A 19,710-nucleotide genomic window follows, 5' to 3' on the forward strand; every position below is an offset into this window, starting at 1 on the left:
AACTCGCTCTGGGGCAAAGCCGTCTCCTACCTGGCCCACCTTTACAGGAAACATCTACCCTCTCACCTTCGGAAGTGCTCTGATCAACTTCGCTTTAGAAGGCTTCTCAACTTCACTTTAGAAGGCTTCTCAAAAGAGAGCTTTTCAGAAACCAATACTACCTGCCTGTATTTCCACACTAGCACAGTGATACCCCTTCGTGGGTGATTCAGGCAGTGTTGGCTGGTGACTTTTGAAAGTGGTAGGGCGTAAACTTTCTGTCCGTGGTGAGCGAGCGCAGCGAGCGAGGCCGAACATCTTAAGAGGGGTTTGGGGGGGGTTCTCCCCTCGAGAAAATTTTGAAAAAAGAAGGGGTAAATGGAGCATTTTCAAGCAAATTTGAGACGCAAGAAGGTTAATAAAGCAATTGTGAAAGTGCAGTTATTACATTAATAAAGGGATGTTATATAACAACATGTAGATAGAAATGTTTCTGAAGCTAGACCCTGCCAGTGCCACGCACCTCTGAGCAATGTACACGCTGTGTGCCAGCAGGGCTTAGCGTCAGAAACATTTCTATTGTTATGTTTTCAAAGCTAGGCCCAGTGCTGGCACTCAGTGGGGTTCAAAAATTTGAGCACCGCAGAGTTCCCTGCATGGGTTGATTATCAGATGTGAGATATATTGCAGCCCTGCGATTTTTTCCCACAGGAATTGTGTCTGGTCAAACTTGCAATAAATTTCTTGGTAAAACTACCCAGTATTTAAAGTCATACGGATTTTAAGGTGGTAGGCACCAAATAATGCATGTTATGCACCATTTCCATTTGAAAACTCTGAGGCCTTTGAAATTAGTTATGGTATTCGATCAGAAGTGTTAATCCTGGGTAGGATACTGCTCCAGGCCCCGGCAGGGAGCCCAGTGATGATAACTCAGGGTCCAAAGATGCCAGGCCCGGTTTCAGAGGTGCAGATCCGCACCCAGTGACACTGCTGTAGGGGCAGAGGCCAGAAACAAGAGCACAGCCCACCCAACCCCTGCAGCTTCACGACGTCAGAGGGGAGAATATGGCATCTTCTGACCCCATCTCCCTGCTACCTACTCCTGAACACCACTGACATCTTACGCCTGGTCTGCTAGAAAACGTCAGAGGATGTGTCCATAGTATGGGGTGGGAGGGGGAGAATACATAACAAAGGACCTGGCGTTCCTGAAATGGAATGGTTATTTCCCCATTCTGGAAATAAAACCCATAATTGCTAAATTTCTGTGCCACAAAGCCTCACCCCCTATGTCCCAATAGCACCAAAATGCAGCAAACGGAGGGCCTGAATAGGAGGTATTACCCTAAACTTGTAAATACCTCACTCAGCAGTATTGCGGTTTATTCGGCCTGTAGATATCTGAGCCCTATCCATTACAATCATAATAAGGACCTTAGGGGCACATGCATCAACCATTTTTGCGAGCGCAAACGGTGCGATTCGCAAAAATCGCCCGTTGGCGCCTGCAAAAAGGGCATTTGCGATGCATGAAGGGTCAAGGCACTCGCAATTTGAGAATTCGCAATTAATTGCGAGTTCTCAAATTGCGATTGCATTTAAGGAATCGCAAATTGAGATTCCTTAAATTCAATGCATTAAAGTAAAATAATTAGCGATTTCGCTGATAGGGGGCGCAAATTACCATGAAGTTGAACTTCATGGTAATTTGCAAAAAACTTAGAAAAATGCACGAAAGTGCATTTTTCAAAGTGGTAGGTTACACACACACATGTCCTTTGGACATGTGTGTGCGCAACATTTGTACACAGATCGATTTCAGGGGGTGCAACAGGGTGTCGTTTTGACACCCTTGCACCCTTGAAATTGCATTCCCAATTTGCGATTCTCTAATTGAGAATAGCAAGTTGAGAACGTCCTCCCATTCATTCCTATGGGCCTCTAGGCCCATAGGAATGAATGGAGAGTTATTCCTTAATTGCGACTCGCAATTTTCGACTCGCAATTAAGAAATATTTAGAAATCGCTATTTTGTAAGCGATTTCTACATGCATAGGCTTTTGCGATTCCTTATTAGCGAATCCTTATTTTTCGCTAATAAGGAATCGCAAATGGCATTTTTGATGCATGTGCTAGTTAGTCCATGGCCTCTCTGCTAAGACCGCGAGTAAAGGGGACCAGTTATTGACAACTGTGGTGATGATTTTGTCAACAAGTTGACGGCAGGACAACAAACCCACTGGCAGGTATCATTCTTCAATGAGCTGTACGCACTGTTGTAGGGACCCCCGTTTAGCCTGGTCTTGACTGTCTGAAATCCCGCCCGCCTTGTCCCCAATAATCGTTCTACATTTAAACAGGAAGTCGGATAGATGGGCTACAGTTATTCAGATCATAAACAGCATATGTATATCGCACATAAAAGTGAATACAAGTACAACACAGAACAGCCGCAGCTAAACATACGAAGCGACTAGTGAGGGAAGGAGGGAGGGCCTCCTAACGCGGCCACATCTACTTAGCTGCGTGCAGCGAGGTTGCTACGGGAAATGAATAGGTATGGAGTTAGCACAGGGAATGGTTTGGTAACAAGGCCAGGTGGACCCAGAAGTTCGCGAGGTCGTTAGGGAGACTGCTTAAGGGAGAGAGTCTCTTGGCGTGGGAAACTTTGATTCCTGGTGCCCCGGGAGTCAGTTTAAGCTGGCGACACCACTGGCACTGTCGCAGATCTCATAATTTTGCCTAATACCTGCCATGCCCACCTTTGGGAGCCCAGGCTGCAGCGCGACGCAGTTTAGAAAGCCAAAGGTCAGCAGAAAGGCCTGCAAAGCAGGGGCACCGAGTAATTGTACTCCTCATGAATTGCAAAGCAGTTGTTGCCCCTGGAGTTGGGTTGCGTCGCCGGCCGCTTTGAGGATTAATGCCATCTTTGCATAATGTATCCCTGCGTAATTACACGCCGGCCTCAATAAGTGTTTGTACAAGTCTGGAGGTAATGAAGCTTCGCGCAGGGAAGTGGATAAAGCCACACATCCCGCTCATCAGCTCCAGCCCCAGCTCCAGATGGATGTCCCACGTCGGCAGACCTGGCACCAGTTTCAAATAGATCCCCTACCGTGGCTGGCCTGGTACCAACTTCAGATAGAAGTCCCACCACAGCAGGGTTGGCACCAGATGGATGCCCCAGCAGTAGCGTCACAGATGGCAAGAAGGTGCAGCAGTCGCGGCTCACGAGGGGAGGAGGGGGGTTTAAAAGAAATAAAAAAAATCCTACCTGAGCAGGTCCGCGCCGCCTCGGGTCCATTGGTGCCTTAAGAAACGGAACAGCCGCAACACTGCTGGCAAGTGGGTGGCAACCCCTCTCAGCCAATCCTGGCGCGCCAGCAGCGCCAGGATTGGCTTAGGGCACGGTTACTACTCGCCCGCCTGCCCATTAGGAGACCAAGGTTTGAGCCTTTGCTCAACCCTCCCTCTCCTAATGGGCATGCGCCAGCCTGTGCAGACACTAGTGCGCATGACTGAGCACGGCGGAAAAATTTGCCGACCTTCCCCAGTTATGCGCACTTGTGGTGCTGCCTGCTGCCCCTGGTCTGACAATCATGTCAGTCAACATGACGTTGGACCGCCCACCCCCTTCAGACTCTGAAGGGGGTGGGCGGTCCGACGTCATGCTGACTGGCATGATTGTCAGTTCTCCCTCGGTGTCTCTGAACTTAAGTAAACTGAGAGATTACTTAAATTCAGAGACGCCGAGGGAGCTGCGGGGGCAACGCCCCAGCGCCCTAATGGACGCACGGCGCCTGGATTCAGGTGCTTTATAAATTACATTAACATAACATAAAATAAGGTAAAAACGTGACTTATCTGGCTGCAAGCAGCTAAGAAAGAGGAGGTCACGAGATGAATGTTGGCATATCTTGAGACTAGACACACCTGATTGGACAGTGCCTGAGACTGTAGTTACTTTATTGCTTATTGTTGTTTGAACCATTCCCAGAGCTTCTTGGCACTGGTTGTTTTTCACTTTCTTTTGCATTGGAATTTTATAAAACGGCTGCTGTAATAAAAGCGAAGGAAGTTAACTCATAATCCTCGCCTACGGTCCCGACATAAAATTAAGACCACACAGCCTTTATATTTGATAACCCCAGCATTTGGCAGCATCACTAGCGGAGTCCTACAGAAATTATGGGCCACTGCTTATAGTGTCCATGAATAATATTAAAGTATGAAAGTAATATGCACTAAGAGTGGAAAGAAGTTGAACATTGTGGGGAAGGGTTATGGAACACAGACTGTTCATGTTACCTTAACATCACGACCTGGATGGTTTTAACCAGGAGTCCTCAGTGACCATCTCCTGTTTCACTCATTTTCTGATGTCACTTGGGATCTCATAACGGCCGGGGTACATTCCAGATGCTAGACTGCATGGACTTTCACATATTCCCACAAAATAGTTTAATTGCAGGTTTCACCCCGAATGAAGCATCTCCTTTTCGATTCAAATTTGTTGGTGCGAGTGTGGGTTTACACTTTTGGCATTGTTGGCAAAGAAGCAGAAAGAGAAGTCATCACTTAGTCATGGTTCAAAACTATAAGTGTAACATCTGGCGATAGGAGAGACCCTGCTGACTTATGGTGCAGTTTACCAAACCTAGCCTCAGAACTGAGGACCAGACACGATACATTTGGAGAATAGGGCTAAAAGAATAGGGAGATTGAGGCACTACATTTTGAGTGAAGTAAACTCAACTCCTTGAAAGGCCAGTAGATTGTGAGAAGCAAACTCAGCACCCTGGGAGAAACAAAACACACTTTGGGAGAGTCAGAGCCTTCAGATGATCAATGGCTAACCTGTGGGTTCCAGCTGCAGTTCATAGCCAGATGCACCCCCGTTGGATAATATGAAAGCCCGGTCTGGTGATTTAGTTGATTAATGCATCCACTGTAGTCTGTAGGGGCCTGTGTTTGAGCTCATGGCCACAGGTTCATATCCCGACAGGTCCACTCAGCCTTTGATCCTACCGAGGTTGATAAAATGTGTACCATAGAGTTGTGTAACAATAAACATCTGTTATTCAGCGCCAAGATACCCTTCTGGGTCAACATGCGCTTTACAGAAACATCACCCTGTGGTAATTAGATTTAGAACCTTGTGTTTATGAGATGCCGCACCCTGGGATAGATGCAGCTACCTGGGAACATCAGATCCAGTACCCTAAGATAACGAGATACATCACCCCGAGATAGTCATGTGCAGCACCTCAGTAATATCAGATACATCACCCTGGGTTGATCAGATGCAAAACCCTGATGCTTTAAGATTCAACAACCTATGATTATCAGGTGCAGCACGTTAGGATGATCAAATGTAGCATCTCAGGATAATCAAATGCTGCACCCTAGGATGAATAGATGCGCCATTGTAGGATAATTAAATGTATTACACTGAGATTATCAGACACAGCACCCTATTATTACCAAATACAGCATCCAAGAAGTGTCCGATGCAGCACCCGGGGATAATCAAATGTAGAAGCCTGTGGATATGAGATGCAGTACTGTAGGATTACCAGATGTAGCACACTGGGATTATCATATGCAGCAGCGTAAAATAATTAGATGCAGCTCCCCAGGATAATGAGATGAAGCACAGAGACAATCAGATGCATCACCCTGGGATAACTGGATTCTGAACTCTGAGATTATCAGATGCAGCGCCTTCCGATTATCAGATGTGTCACATTGGTATTCTCAGATGCAGCACTCAAAAATGGTCAAGTGTAGAAATTGTCAGATACAGCACTATGGGATAAACAGCTACAGACCCGCAAGGTTATGAGATGCAGCACTCTAGGATTCCCAGATATAGCTACTTGGGTTCATCAAATGCCGCACCCTGGGGTAATCAAATGCAAAACCCTGAGGTTGAGAGACGCAGCATACTAGGACAATTATACGGAGCACCCCTGGATATGCAGATGAAACGCACATAGATAATAAGATCATTGGACGCAGGTCTCTGGTGTTGTGGAATGCAGCAGTGAAGTGGTGCTGGTGCCGACGAATTATTGCAAGCGGAAGGCTGAAGAGTCCTCTGTTTGTATACAGGAGCCAAGTCCTGCCGTTCCTCTCACCACAGGTTCCCAACCCCAACTGCAGGAGTTAGAAATGGCAACCATGGAGAAGGAACACAGAACCTGGAGCACATTACAATGGTGCACAGTGCGTGCATGCTTTGCTGATTCATGCCAGTCAGTCAACTTTATGTCGGTTCGACGAATCATAATAGTGCACAGTACAAAGATATGTTCAATACATAAAAATTCATAGATATACCACGCATCCCAATGGCAGTATAACATATTAAAAAGAGGACTCCAGTCATAATACATCAATTAAGAATATGCTGCCCCAAAAACTAAGATAGAAACCAGCGGTACAAAAACCTCAACAAAAGAAAACTTGAAAAGGTGCTCCTGAGAGTCCGCTTTTCACTCAGACTTTCTATATTATTTTCTATTGAGGGCAGCTCAGTGACTCTATGGGATGTCTAAAATAAAATTATGCTCCTTCGGTCTTTATACAGTACAGATAAATGTTTTGTACTATAGAACTTTAGACTGTTGAATATCTCCAATCGATTCCAATCATCATAAAAACGTTTTGGTAAAATCTTCTGACAATGAGGGTCCTCGTGAAAGAGTTTTAAAACCAGAATTCAAACCATTCATGTACCTGGGAATATAAAAGGGAGATACAACCCTAAGAGGGTTGTATAGAACGACCCTAGTTGTAGACCTTGTTCAAACATTGTGCAACAGTGGTTTAGAAAATCTTACTCTTCTTTGGTAAAGTGCACAAAATAACGTAAAGTGCAAAGTGCTTTGTTTGGACAAGTTGCCCCAGGGACATGGAATGAGTTGATCTGACAAGCCTCCTTGACATGGAAATGCTGCCAAATAGTGCCTCGTGCCTAACCGAAACCTTGTCAGGTAAAATCTTTATTGTGAGTTAGTACTAAAAACTAAGTAAAATTGTAAAAGATTAGTCATAGGACTATCCCCCACGGGACACATCATTCGAAAATGTTCCTGCGACTGCCGGTGACGATTGTAAGCCCTGGTAGAAAAGGCCATTTTAATGCTGTCTTTGGCTTTTGAGGTCATATTCTGGGGGTTTTCATAAAAGTCCCTTGAGCCAAAATCGAGCAGTGTACATTTTAGGTATTATGTCATGCAATAATCCTTAAATCTAATGGGTAAAGATACCTTGGGCATAGTTCTCGATCATGAGTTGACACATCAAATTTATCGGTAATAAATACTCCAGAATCATATGACATCACTGCACCGACCATTTTATCAGTCAACTCCCTTTGAAAAGACCCATCATGAACATTTTCTGCTGGCCCGTCAGAAGACACTTGACTAGTATCACTCTCCTGTGTCAGATTCACTGGACGAGAATGGCTGTTGGATGAAAACTCAGACACATTGGTAAACCAAAGCTCATCGATGCTCTGGCTAGAACCATGCTTCTCTCGACATTTGCTTATAGCATTGGCTTGTTCCTGAGTATGTTTCACTGCTGCCCTTTTACTCCACTAACCTCTTCCATCAATTTGAAGAGAACGTTTAGGAACTTTTATTATCCTTGTTGCAAAAATGAAGTGGTGCTGGTGCCGATGAATTATTGAAAGCGTAAGGCTGAGGAGTACAAAGCAGGAAATCTTCTCTGTTTGTATACAGGAGCCCAGGTCCTGCCTTTCCTCTCTCCGCAGGTTCCCAACCCCAACTGCAGGAGTTAGAAATGGCAACCATGGAGAAGGAACACAGAACCTGGAGCACATTACAATGGTACACAGTGCGTGCATGCCTTTGTGATTAACAGTCAGCAAGCGTGTTGCAGAATTAAATTGTAAATTGATACTTGTATAGCGCACTACTCACCCGCAAGGGTCTCAAGGCGCTTGTACGAATACCGCTGTGGAACCCATCCTGGCTGTCCCTGTGAGGCGTCCACTCCTGGGAACCCCCAAGGTGGAGGCCAGGCATCCTTAGCGTTGTGGGGGCCGTTGTGGAGATTAAGCAAGCTATTGCCCAGAGTTGCAGAGTGGGACTCCATGATTGGAATAGGCACCGAGGCAAGAATTATCAGGTCCGTGGAATATTTGAGCTCAAGACCCGCCGAGGCGGGGAATTGAACCCTGGTCCCGGGCTAGACCTCTGCATCAGGGTCTGCCACTCTAATCATTGAGCCACACTTCTCCACTTTTATATACATATATAATTATAAACATGTGCATATTCTATCACTACATGCAGCCTGGGATTATCAGATGCAGCAGCCCCTTATTATCAAATGTGTCACACCGGTATTATATGCAGCATTTAGGAATTGTCAAATGCAGCATCCTGGGGTACAGTGCAGAACCATTTGGATATGAGTTGCAGCAGCCTCGGATTATCATATGTACTACCCAGAAATTATCAGACGCAGCACCCTGGACCAATCCGTTGCAGAACCCTGGAGTAATAATAAGAAGCGCCCTGGCATTTATAAATGCAGAGGTTTTGTATGATAGAATGTAGCACTCTGGGATTACCAAGTGCAGCACCCAGGGATAATCAGATGCGGAACCCTGGGGTATGAGATGCAGCAGATGGGATCATTACATTCAGTACAGTAGGATAATGATATGTAGGACTCTGGAATGATCAAATACAGTGTCATGGGATGCAGCATCCTGGAAGAGTCAGATGCAGATTCCTAGGGTTACAAAACGAAGCAGCCTGTGGTTATTAGATGTCGCACCATAGGATTATCAAGTGTCGCACAATGGGATTAGCAAATGCTGCGCCCTATGATTATTAGATCCAGTGCCCTTGAACGGTGAGTTACAGCACTCTTGGTTAGTCAGATGCAGAACCCTGCTGTTATGAGATGCAGCAACCCAGAGGTATGAGCTGCAACACCCTAAAATGATCAGACCTCGCCTATGGAGGTTATCAAGTAGATCACTACAGGATTATTAGATCCAGTGCCCTTGAACTGTTAGTTGCAGCTCTCTTGGTTAGTCAGATGCAGAATCCTGCTGTTATGAGATACAGCAGCCCAGAGTTATCAGCTGTAACACCCTAAAATGATCAGACCTCACCTATAGAGATCATTAACTAGATCACTACAGGATTATTAGATCCAGTGCCCTTGAACTGTGAGTTGCAGCTCTCTTGGTTAGTCAGATGCAGAATCCTGCTGTTATGAGATACAGCAGCCCAGAGTTATCAGCTGCAACACCCTAAAATGATCAGACCTCACCTATGGAGATCATTAACTAGATCACTACAGGATTATTAGATCCAGTGCCCTTGAACGGTGAGTTGCAGCTCTCTTGGTTAGTCAGATGCAGAATCCTGCTGTTATGAGATACAGCAGCCCAGAGTTATCAGCTGCAACACCCTAAAATGATCAGACCTCGCCTATGGAGGTTATCAAGTAGATCACTACAGGATTATTAGATCCAGTGCCCTTGAACGGTGAGTTGCAGCTCTCTTGGTTAGTCAGATGCAGAACCCTGCTGTTATGAGATGCAGCAGCCCAGAGGTATCAGCTGCAACACCCTAAAATGATCAGACCTCGCCTATGGAGATTATCAACTAGATCACTACAGGATTATTTGATGCAGTACCTGGGATTATGACATGCAACACCCGTGGTTAGTCAGAGGCACACCCCGAGGTCATGAGGTATAGCTCCCTAGTATTATTAGTTGCAGCGCCCTTGGATTTGTCACATGTAGCATATTGTTCCGACCTGCTAAATAAAACGCCTTTGTGGAATTTTTCCCATGAATGCACCCGCCTTTCTTACCTGTGGCGACCCAGGTGCCTGGCATATAGAAAATCAATTTTTATAGGCCATCAATTGTGTAAAAAGATAGTTGACATACATGTCATTACAGACAATCATACTTATTCAGAGTACATTAAGAACTCCCTAGCATATGGCACAAGCCATCTCATTGTATACCAAAGATATGTTGTAGGCTCGAGTGTCAATACATGCACAATTTATTTTCATTCGTAGTTATTTACAGACAAGGCAAAATTGTTGTTTTGAAATCAATTATAACCTTCCTAGACACATGCGGGGACATTTCTGGACATATTCTTTATTTTTTGTCAACTTCATTAAGACAAACAATAATTTAAAACTGAGTATTCTTATGAGAGAAGTAGTTGCAGCTATCGAAGGGATTCAGACACAACACTTAAAATAAACTTCTGTGTTAGCTTCAGGCAGGAGAGTGTCTTTTCAAAAGAGATTTGTGCTAACACGTCTTTGTGCGATTGCATCTCTTGGCTTTCTTTGACATTCTTTGTATTCAAAAGTTTTCCTTGCCAGTCGTGGCCCGTGCATGTAAGAGCGGTGAGGCGTAGGGGCCGGGTTGGGGGGGAGGGCGTTCGACAGACAACGACGACGGAAACTGAATTATTTATTTAATTTCCCCAGGTGGACGTCTATCGAAACCCCCCCCCCCCCAACCCAGCCCCACCCCCCAACCCAGCCCCACCCCTCTTACCTGCAAGGCTTTGAAGTTGGTACACTGGTGTGTAATGGGTATGACCTGTAGCACTATTGTCATGAGAACTATTACGTGATCTAGGCTATATTAGACTTCTATAGAATGAATATGTTCTAGTGGTGCCAATCTAGCATTAGTGTTGTAGCTTGCTTTAGACCTATGACAAAGGAGTGAAGTTGATTGTGGAAAACCACTCATTCCATTCCCTGTTTGAATATTACTGTGGTTTAACACGATTCCATCTGAGTCTCAACTTGAATCATGCCATGACAGAGGCTGCAGAAAACAAATGTTTCTTGAGCTTTTTTTAAAATAGTATGTAATTAACAGTTCCAATATATAAAAACTGCTCAAACCTTGTATGTTAACTGAACTCAACATGACAAAACACACCACAATACAACATAACAAATAGCTTTGATATTTAATACACTGTTAAACCCTCCAGATTGCATTTGCTCTCACCTCTGGTGAACCCACTGACCTTTCTCCCTCAGTTGTCCTTGCCTTCCTCCTTGCATTCATTCCTTTCCTCTTTCCTACCTCCTCGCTCCTTGCCATCTCTCCACTTCTGGATAGTTCATTCTCTGTTTTCATTTTGCTAACCCTAGATCTTTGTGTGTGATTGGTTGCAGGTTTTACTGGGACCTCACCATGCTGCTCCTCATGGTCGGAAATCTGATCATCATCCCTGTGGGCATCACTTTCTTCAAGGATGAGAACACCACACCATGGATTGTCTTCAATGTGGTCTCAGATACTTTCTTTCTCATTGACTTGGTCCTGAACTTCCGCACCGGAATTGTGGTGGAGGACAATACGGAGATAATCCTGGACCCTCAGAGAATTAAAATGAAGTACCTCAAGAGCTGGTTTGTTGTGGATTTTATTTCCTCCATCCCTGTGGACTACATCTTCCTCATTGTGGAAACTCGTATTGACTCTGAGGTATATAAGACAGCCCGGGCCCTTAGGATTGTGCGGTTCACCAAGATTCTCAGCCTGCTGCGCCTGCTACGACTCTCGCGACTCATCCGGTATATCCACCAGTGGGAAGAGGTAAGCATGAGACTTATTATCACTGATGTCTTTGATGAATTGACTGAATCTACTTGTTTACCTTTATAGTGTATCCTAGGTCGCCTCACTTTTGGGTGGGTGTCTCTGCAGCCATTCACGTCTTATAGTTTTTCACATATTGGGCTGTAGTTCCTTCCCAGTCCTGCTGCATTCATGGGGATTCTAGGGACTTCAATGTGTCGTGTTTTAGGAGAGACCGCTTTCTCCAGAGTTTTCTTTCGTTTCTAGGGAATGAAGCTATGCCATCAATTGATTCTTTGAGGTAATCAAATTTGTAAAGTGTTTGTGAGTTTAAAATGTTAAGCATTTCATTTGTTCTGTCTGTACCTTGTGCAACTGTCAAATGGCTTGATTCCACACCCTCCCTTTAGTGAGGCACATGGCGCATCTCTCTTTTCTCCTCTAGGCTTTCTTCAAGCAGTTAATGGTAGGGTGCCACTAGTTCCCAGGCATAGTAAAGATCCCCTTCAGCCCCTGGGTGTATTGTTGAATACAAGAAGTATGTTTTAATCTTCAGAAAGCTCTTCTGTAGGACAGTTGCTCTGAGCAGACCGAGAATAGGACGTCACCTTAGCCCAGATTTTAATGAGAACTTCCAGTAACAATTTGCTCAATCACAGATACACTTTGTACAGGGGCAAGTTATTGATGGTCACTAGAACATTATGCATGTGTGCTTTATGTAAGCTGTGTTTGGGTTGATGTTATACATATTGATCGTTCTTAGTCAAAACACATTGATTGATACGTTCCTTTCTGCACAAATTATAAGAAGGGTGAGACACTCCAGTAACAGGATTCTTGATTTTGTTTGGCTATATGCATAGAAAAGGTATAGAGGACGTCTGCCCCTGACTCACTTCCTGCCTTGTTTTTTCTCCACATGACAGCAATCAGTCAATAGGTGAACATTCTGTGAATTCCTATTATCCAGAGTTCCAAGTATTAGGTCGGAGACTTGAAGTTATTGTCACTGGGCCTCCTGGACTCTCTCTCATAAATATGGCCAAGCAGCAAAGGTCTAGCTTAAGGCATATGGCACAGGGGACGAATCTAAGTTTAGTACAACATAAATATCACCGATGCAGTAAAAATGTCAATGGTCAACCAGAGTTGTTTCCACAGCATTGTAATCATAAATCAAGAATGTATACATATATTTACAGTATAAATGGTAAGTAAAACCAAAGAAAGTACACAACACAAAATACTCTACACAATGCACAATGAAACAATGGAATAAACAATACAGAGGTAAAACCAGGGTCAGGGGCCATGCACACTATATAAAGTTAGCGCCCATCATCATATTCATACAATGAAAAGCACAGTACCACAAATAGTGGAAACATAAAAAGATTTAAAAAATTGCAGCAATGGATGATTCCTTTTTGTGAGTATTGCCGTGATCAGTACTGTCCTAAAAGGAGGATCCACAAACCCTCCCACCAAAATGCTTATGTATGCAATCCCAATGCTTCTAAGTTATCCTAAGGAATAACTTAGAAACAGGTATAGACAAGAAAGTCTCTACCATACATTACACCCATAATAACATAACATACACCACCCAACACGTGCTGCTGGTTAAAGGACCATTGCTATGTGCACTGCACTCGTTCCCATCACAGCAAAGACATTTTGACATTATATGTGTGAGCCTCCAATTACTAACCAGAAAATCGTGCAAATGTCTTCTTTAACATAGAAACATTGGGTTCTAACATGAAAGTCTTTCCTGCCCCAGATCCTCAGAGAGGCACCAGGTCTCAGTGAGTGTTGATCATTTTGCTGCTGAGTCTGGTAGGGAGGGAGGAGTTGGGAAATAACCCCTCACAGTACCATTGTCACGTGTGTCTGTGCTTCCACTGCTGTGGAAGCCTGTGGGTCATACTAATTACAGGTGCACTGTCTTAACCCCGTTCTTGTCCAAAAGCTAAACAGATGTATACAAGGAAGTGTCTGATATACCACAATCACTGGACTCTATTTACACCTGGGGCCAGTAGGCATCACCACAGGGTGCAGCTACTAAATGCCAAAAATGACACATTGCTGTCACCAGCCAGCACATGAGCAAAGGGTCCAAAGGGGTTACCTCCTGGAGAGCACAGAAGATCAATTTGAGATCTACCTAATCCTAAAGCACTCCACTGATGTGTCAAAATAGCACACAACTGCGGGTTGGGGTTCACTTGGGATTGTACCTAAAAAAGAAGTAAAAATGCAGAAACCAGCAGGGCAAAGGAGCAATGGGAGAGGATGGATCAGCTGCGCAGATGCCAGTCTATCCATGGTCTAAAGATCTGTAAAGTGGGCAACTCCACAAAGTGCACTGTTATCCACTTTGCAAAAGTTTGTGAAACAACTTTAAACCTTGGCTGCCATTAGACAAACACTGGGGCATATTATCAAGCCAGGCGATAAAATTACCGCCGCTTTAGCGGCAGAAAACTGCCGCTAAAACGGCGATAATGGACTTGATAATATGCTCCATGGAATTCCAATTGAAGCCCATGTTAGATGTGAAGGACATCTAACATGGGCTTCAATTGGAATTCCATAGAGCATATTATCAAGCCCATTATCGCCGTTTTAGCGGCAGTTTTCTGCCGCTAAAGCGGCGGTAATTTTATCGCCTGGCTTGATAATATGCCCCACTGTTTCCAACTGTTTTGTTCATCAGGGGATTTTTATAACTTTTGCAGCATAAGTCTGCAAGCCAAACACGCCACAAATGTTTGCCCTTTAACCTTGCACATGGATTTTTGAAACCGTATTAACCCTGGACTGAAATATTGTTTTTAAAAGGTTAGCTATGATGATGTTTTCAGTTATATGCTTGCTTGAGAGATTTTACCGAAAGTGTTTAAATAAAGAACTGCGTTACGCTGAAAAAATCCAGTAACATCCGTGACATTTTTTCTGTTCGCTTGAATGGGCTCGCTAGAGTCACCTGCAGGGCATCGAGCAGTGTCTCGGAAACAGCAACTCCCCAACTGCAGGCAAGCACGCTAGGAGAGGCCATGGGTGATGAACACACACCCTGCAGGCAAACCGTCCAGAGGCACCTAATGGAATAATTAGCACTAATGAGGTAGCTCCATCACTCAAGTCATTACCCTCATTATCAATAGGGTACCAATAATTAAAAATTTAACCCAAAGCACTTTAGTTTAAAAAAAAAAAAGGCGGAAAGAGGCAGGACATGGGTAGGTGCTTTTTTGTGACCTTTTATGATAATTTCCTGATTAGCATCAGGGATTTCCTACATAAGAGTGGCATTTATAATAATTTGATGGATGAGGACTGCAAAGTCTGTACAGTCTGGTCATATCCTTCCACTGACACATACAGGTTCATTTGTTTAGAGAGGTCGGCCTGTTTTGGGGTGAAACTAATCCAGCTGGTCATGGAGAGCACGGTTTCAGTGATAAAAAAAACACACTTGCCAGTCTGAAGTGCTATTGTAGCATGGTCAGGACGGTCTGTAGTTTATTGTTTTCCAAATACAAACTTCCAAAGTGGGGGTTAATTTTGAGAAACAACCGATCAATGTCCATGAAATGTGGCTCTATTGCACGGTGCCAGGTCCTGCGGCGCCATCTTCCACAGGAAATGCCATCGAGAGGGTGTCTCTGATGAAGGACAGGCATTGGCTTCATCGTCAGAAACACAACGCTTCTACCAGCTCTAAATGAGGCGGGGGGGATCAGGGGGTGGGTGAGCGGGACATCCAGCATTTGCCCATCAGCTCCTAATGATCCCCATAGACCCTACATGAGTGTGCACACTGTCAGCCCACCGCGAGGCAAGGGGCATGGGCATCCCACTTAGGGATGGGGTGGGGAAGAGGCACACATCACTTCGACAAGGCAAGACATGACATGATGACTGGAGATGATGATATGGCTGGAACAGTTATACTTTACACAGCGATTTCAAATAAGGTGACACAGAAATAGTACATGTCCAGGAGACGTCTCTACTTTACCCTAATATCTCAACATATCATAGGATAACTATATGATGTTAATACTTTCAAACAAGAGAACCAGTCCAGTGTACCTCGTAGTAGCCAGTAAAACAACACAGGTGTAGGGTTGAGACAGGCCTTATTCAGCATTCAGCTTTAACAAATAAAAGCGCAGGGGGTCCCAAACGTCTCGTGGTTGAGCAGCCGGTGGTAATATTGCAGCATACGTCCCTGACCAGTCCTCACATAAAGACGCATAGCCAGTCCCAAAATTTCGGAGCATGTCTACTCCTCCACTATATGGCTACCTGTCGTTTACTCAAAAGCAGTCCTGTGGCAGTGAATTTGCAGAATTGTTTGGGCACCTCTTTGACATACCCCAGCAAAACCATGGTGGGAGTGAGTTGAAAGTTGAGAGGTCTGTCATATCAAGCAGCGCTTCAAGTATCTGACTCCAAAACATGGCCGCCGCCAGGCAGGACCATGCTAGATGGAGCAAATCCACCCCCCAAACACCACATCGCTTACATTTGGCATCATCATTGTGGTAATAGCGAGCAAGGTCTACAGCGGAGAGATACCCCCTATGTAAGCATTATAGTGAATTAATCAATATCTACCATTACTTCACTGGTTTGTAGACAACAGAATTGCCGTCGCTCACCCTCCCATGCCAAGCGAGCCCTGGACAATTCCATAAACATGCAGTCCACCACCGCATTGTATAATCTTGTGAAAAGTTTAAATGGTTGCAGGTTACAGAGCAAGATCACCAACACTGAGCACTCCAAGGGAGCCTCTGGAAACATAGCAAAGAGGTGGCGAACCTCATGGGTGAACTTAAGACGGGTAATAACATCCAGCATGATGGCAGGGGAGTCGCCCAGATATTCACAGTACGTTTTTAGGTCGAGCCTAGAACAGCGCATGCGCTGTTGCTCGAATTTTTGTAAGGGGGATTTTCAAAGTGCTGCAGCCACTGGCCTAAAGCCTGCATGCATGTGCGTGTGAACGCGCGCAGCCGCCATATGTCTCCGTCATATAACGGCCCTACTGCAACATTACTCTTGGGGCAACGGAGGAATAAGGCTCTTACTGTCGCTTAAATGCCAATCTCTTTGTTTACATTTTTACTGGAAACTCTTAAAAGACAAGTAATGCATTCTGAATTGCTCGACCGTTCGTTCGTTCATCTGCAGCCATAAAATGGACTTTCGACCAGTGTCCGGACTCAAAAGAATGCCCCTCCCGCCGAAGAATATGTTTATGAACCCACGAAACTCCCATATTTCACAGATATATAGTCATAGTTTTGTGACTGAATGGGACCCTCCTGAAGTGTAGGGCCCCTTACACCGCTGCCTCTGATGTAAAATAAACCACCACCCAGTAGAGGTGTTTTTAACAACTGGGGCACAGAGGCACAGTTTTGCATTGTTGGGTACTCTTAATGGGAGTGCCCACTGCAAACCAGAGGTCCTTCGTGAACGTGTTGCACTCAGCGCATACATTTACTCGGAATTTCTCACAACTAGTGCAAAAGCGGAAAACCGTATACATTGGATACGAAACAATGGTTTCATTCAGAGCTGCGCTGTGCAACTCATGCACTAACTCGGAGAATACTAAATGAACGTGCTTTAGACAGTGCACTGCCTAATAGCATTGTCCCACACACATTCGAAAGAAAAAGAAATTATAAAATGGGTACAGTATCGCATTCTAGAAAGTACCTTAGATGTGCAGGTCTGGCAGTGATAAGGTGTGCCTCATTTAATGAGTACGTTCTAAAAGTTGCCTTCGATTTTGAGTTTAACCCGTGTTTACACTGCAGAGCCTGTGTGTGCAAAGTTTTAATTAAGAAACAGCCCCACATAACCGTATTTTAAGTTGCACATGTATTATGGCATTGGAAATATTGGACTTTAAGACTGAAGATTTAAGAACTGAAAAGGAGATATAATGTGTTTGGGAAGTCTGAGCGCCTTTTTAGGTCGAGCCTAGAACAGCGCATGCGCTGTTGCTCGAATTTTTGTAAGGGGGATTTTCAAAGTGCTGCAGCCGCTGGCCTAAAGCCTGCGTGCATGTGCGCGTGAGCGCGCGCAGCCGCCATCTGTCTCCGTCACGGGTACTGTACTTCATGAAGGCGCTTTTGCTATAATCGGGCACCGGCGCTTTACTTTTAGTGTTAAAAACAATGCGCCGGTACCGCGATTATAGCAAAAGTAAAGAAATAGATGCTTGTTTCTATTTCCATACCTTTGGTATCATCGCGGCTCCGGTGCTTTACTTTTAATGTTAAAAATAAAGCGCCGGTGCCACGATTATAGCAAAAGTAAAGAAATAGATGCTTGTTTCTATTTCTTTACCTTTGGTATAATCGGGGCACCGGCGCTTTACTTTTAATGTTAAAAATAAAGCGCCGGTGCCGCGATTATAGCAAAAGTAAAGAAATAGATGCTTGTTTCTATTCCTTTACCTTTGGTATAATCGCGACTTTGGCGCTTTACTTTTAATGTTAAAAATAAAGCGCCGGTGCCGCGATTATAGCAAAAGTAAAGAAATAGATGCTTGTTTCTATTTCTTTACAAAGAACAAGCATTGGCATAGCCAATAGGTCTCGCTTTTGGGACCTTATAAGTATTTATTTATGCAGCACAATTTCTTTGGTGCAACAACAACTGTTGCATGGCTAAACACTTACAAGGTCCCAAAGGCGAGACCTATTGGCTATGCCAATGCTTGTTTGATCTTATTTCCTGTGAATAAGTCACCCAGTGTTTTAATGTGTCTCTTCTCAAGCGACATCAGCAGTTCCGGGGCACAGTCGAGTTGTAGCACCTGGTGATATTTAATGGGTATTTACTCAGAGTATGGTACTGGAACATTACATAAAGAGGTCAACCTATTCCAGGCCCATACAGTGCACTGGACTGTATGGATTTCTTGTGATGGTCTAGGGAGTGGCACATAGGGGATGTAGGGAGTAGCGTGGGGAAAACCAGGCCTCGTTCGACAACAACATGGGGGGGCTGTCTACTGTTATGGAACCAGTGGTGGAGGAATTGCACCTGTGCCACCAGATAATACACCTCGAAATGAGGGGCTGTTAAACCCCCTTGTTATATGGGAGCCTCAATATATGCCACCCAATCCGTGGTTGTCGACATGCCCATGCTAGCTTAATCATACGAGAGCGTAGTTGAATAAAAAGGTTCTTATTTAAAGGAATTGAAATATTTTTAAAGAAATATAGTAACTTGGGCAGAACAATAGTTTTTATCAAAGCCACCCTGCCTGTCAGGAATAGCGGCAAGATGATCCAACTGTCAACTTGAGATTGCAGGGTCTCTATATAGCTCCCGAATTCTCACGGAGAATCGTGGGGATGTCTTTATGGTAGATAATACCCAGATATCTAATTAGTTTAGTTTACAATTGCAACTGATACGGTGTGTCTGATCTAGTGACAGCTTTTGTCAGGGGGGCCATAATAAATTTAGACTAATTAATCCGGAGACCAAACCAACACCCAAACTCAACAATTAAAAAAAATTATTGCATTTTAGTTAACTTCAGGGTTTTTAACTGCTAGCATCGCTTCGTTGGCGTAGATGAAAAGCAGTGTATAACGAAAACCCATATTCACCCCCGTCTACATGAGCTCAACAGTGAGAGCAATAAAAAGAGGCGACAGGGGGCATCCCTGCCGCGTCCCCTGTCCAATTATAAAAGTCTTAGACAGACCTTCATTTAAGCGTAGTCTAGTCGAAAGGTCAGTTTACTGCAACTTAATCCATTTAACAAATGCCCCACCTAGCTCTAATCTGGACAGTACTGTAAGGAAGAAAGATCTTTCAAGGGTGTTGAATGCCTTTGAGGCATCTAAAAATGTATCGATAAACTGGTAGATCAGGGTTTAGCTGGTAAGTAAATGCGAAGAATGAGCAAAGATTATCCGCTGTGGAGTGGCCTGGAATAAAGCTGGGCTGGTCCAGGCGGATCAGTTTCAGCATCAATGGGAGTAACCTGTTGACCAGTAGCTTGTCAACATTGATGAGAGAGAGGGGCCAATAGGACT

The 19,710-nt window shown here is 44.4% G+C and overlaps 1 protein-coding gene across 1 annotated transcript in view; it reads left to right on the forward strand.

The window, feature by feature from the left end:
• The window catches only part of HCN4 (hyperpolarization activated cyclic nucleotide gated potassium channel 4), an 820,325-nt gene that overhangs the window by 379,311 nt on the left and 421,304 nt on the right, over positions 1 to 19,710 (forward strand). Inside the window, exon 2 of the mRNA XM_085643909.1 lies at positions 11,209 to 11,632. Coding sequence (XP_085500035.1) covers positions 11,228 to 11,632 — 405 coding nt within the window. The 5' untranslated portion in view covers positions 11,209 to 11,227. The remainder of the gene's footprint in view (positions 1 to 11,208; positions 11,633 to 19,710) is intronic.

Source organism: Triturus cristatus, chromosome 3_1 (genome assembly GCF_964204655.1).
Source record: "Triturus cristatus chromosome 3_1, aTriCri1.1, whole genome shotgun sequence".
NCBI classification, from domain to species: Eukaryota; Metazoa; Chordata; class Amphibia; order Caudata; family Salamandridae; genus Triturus; species Triturus cristatus.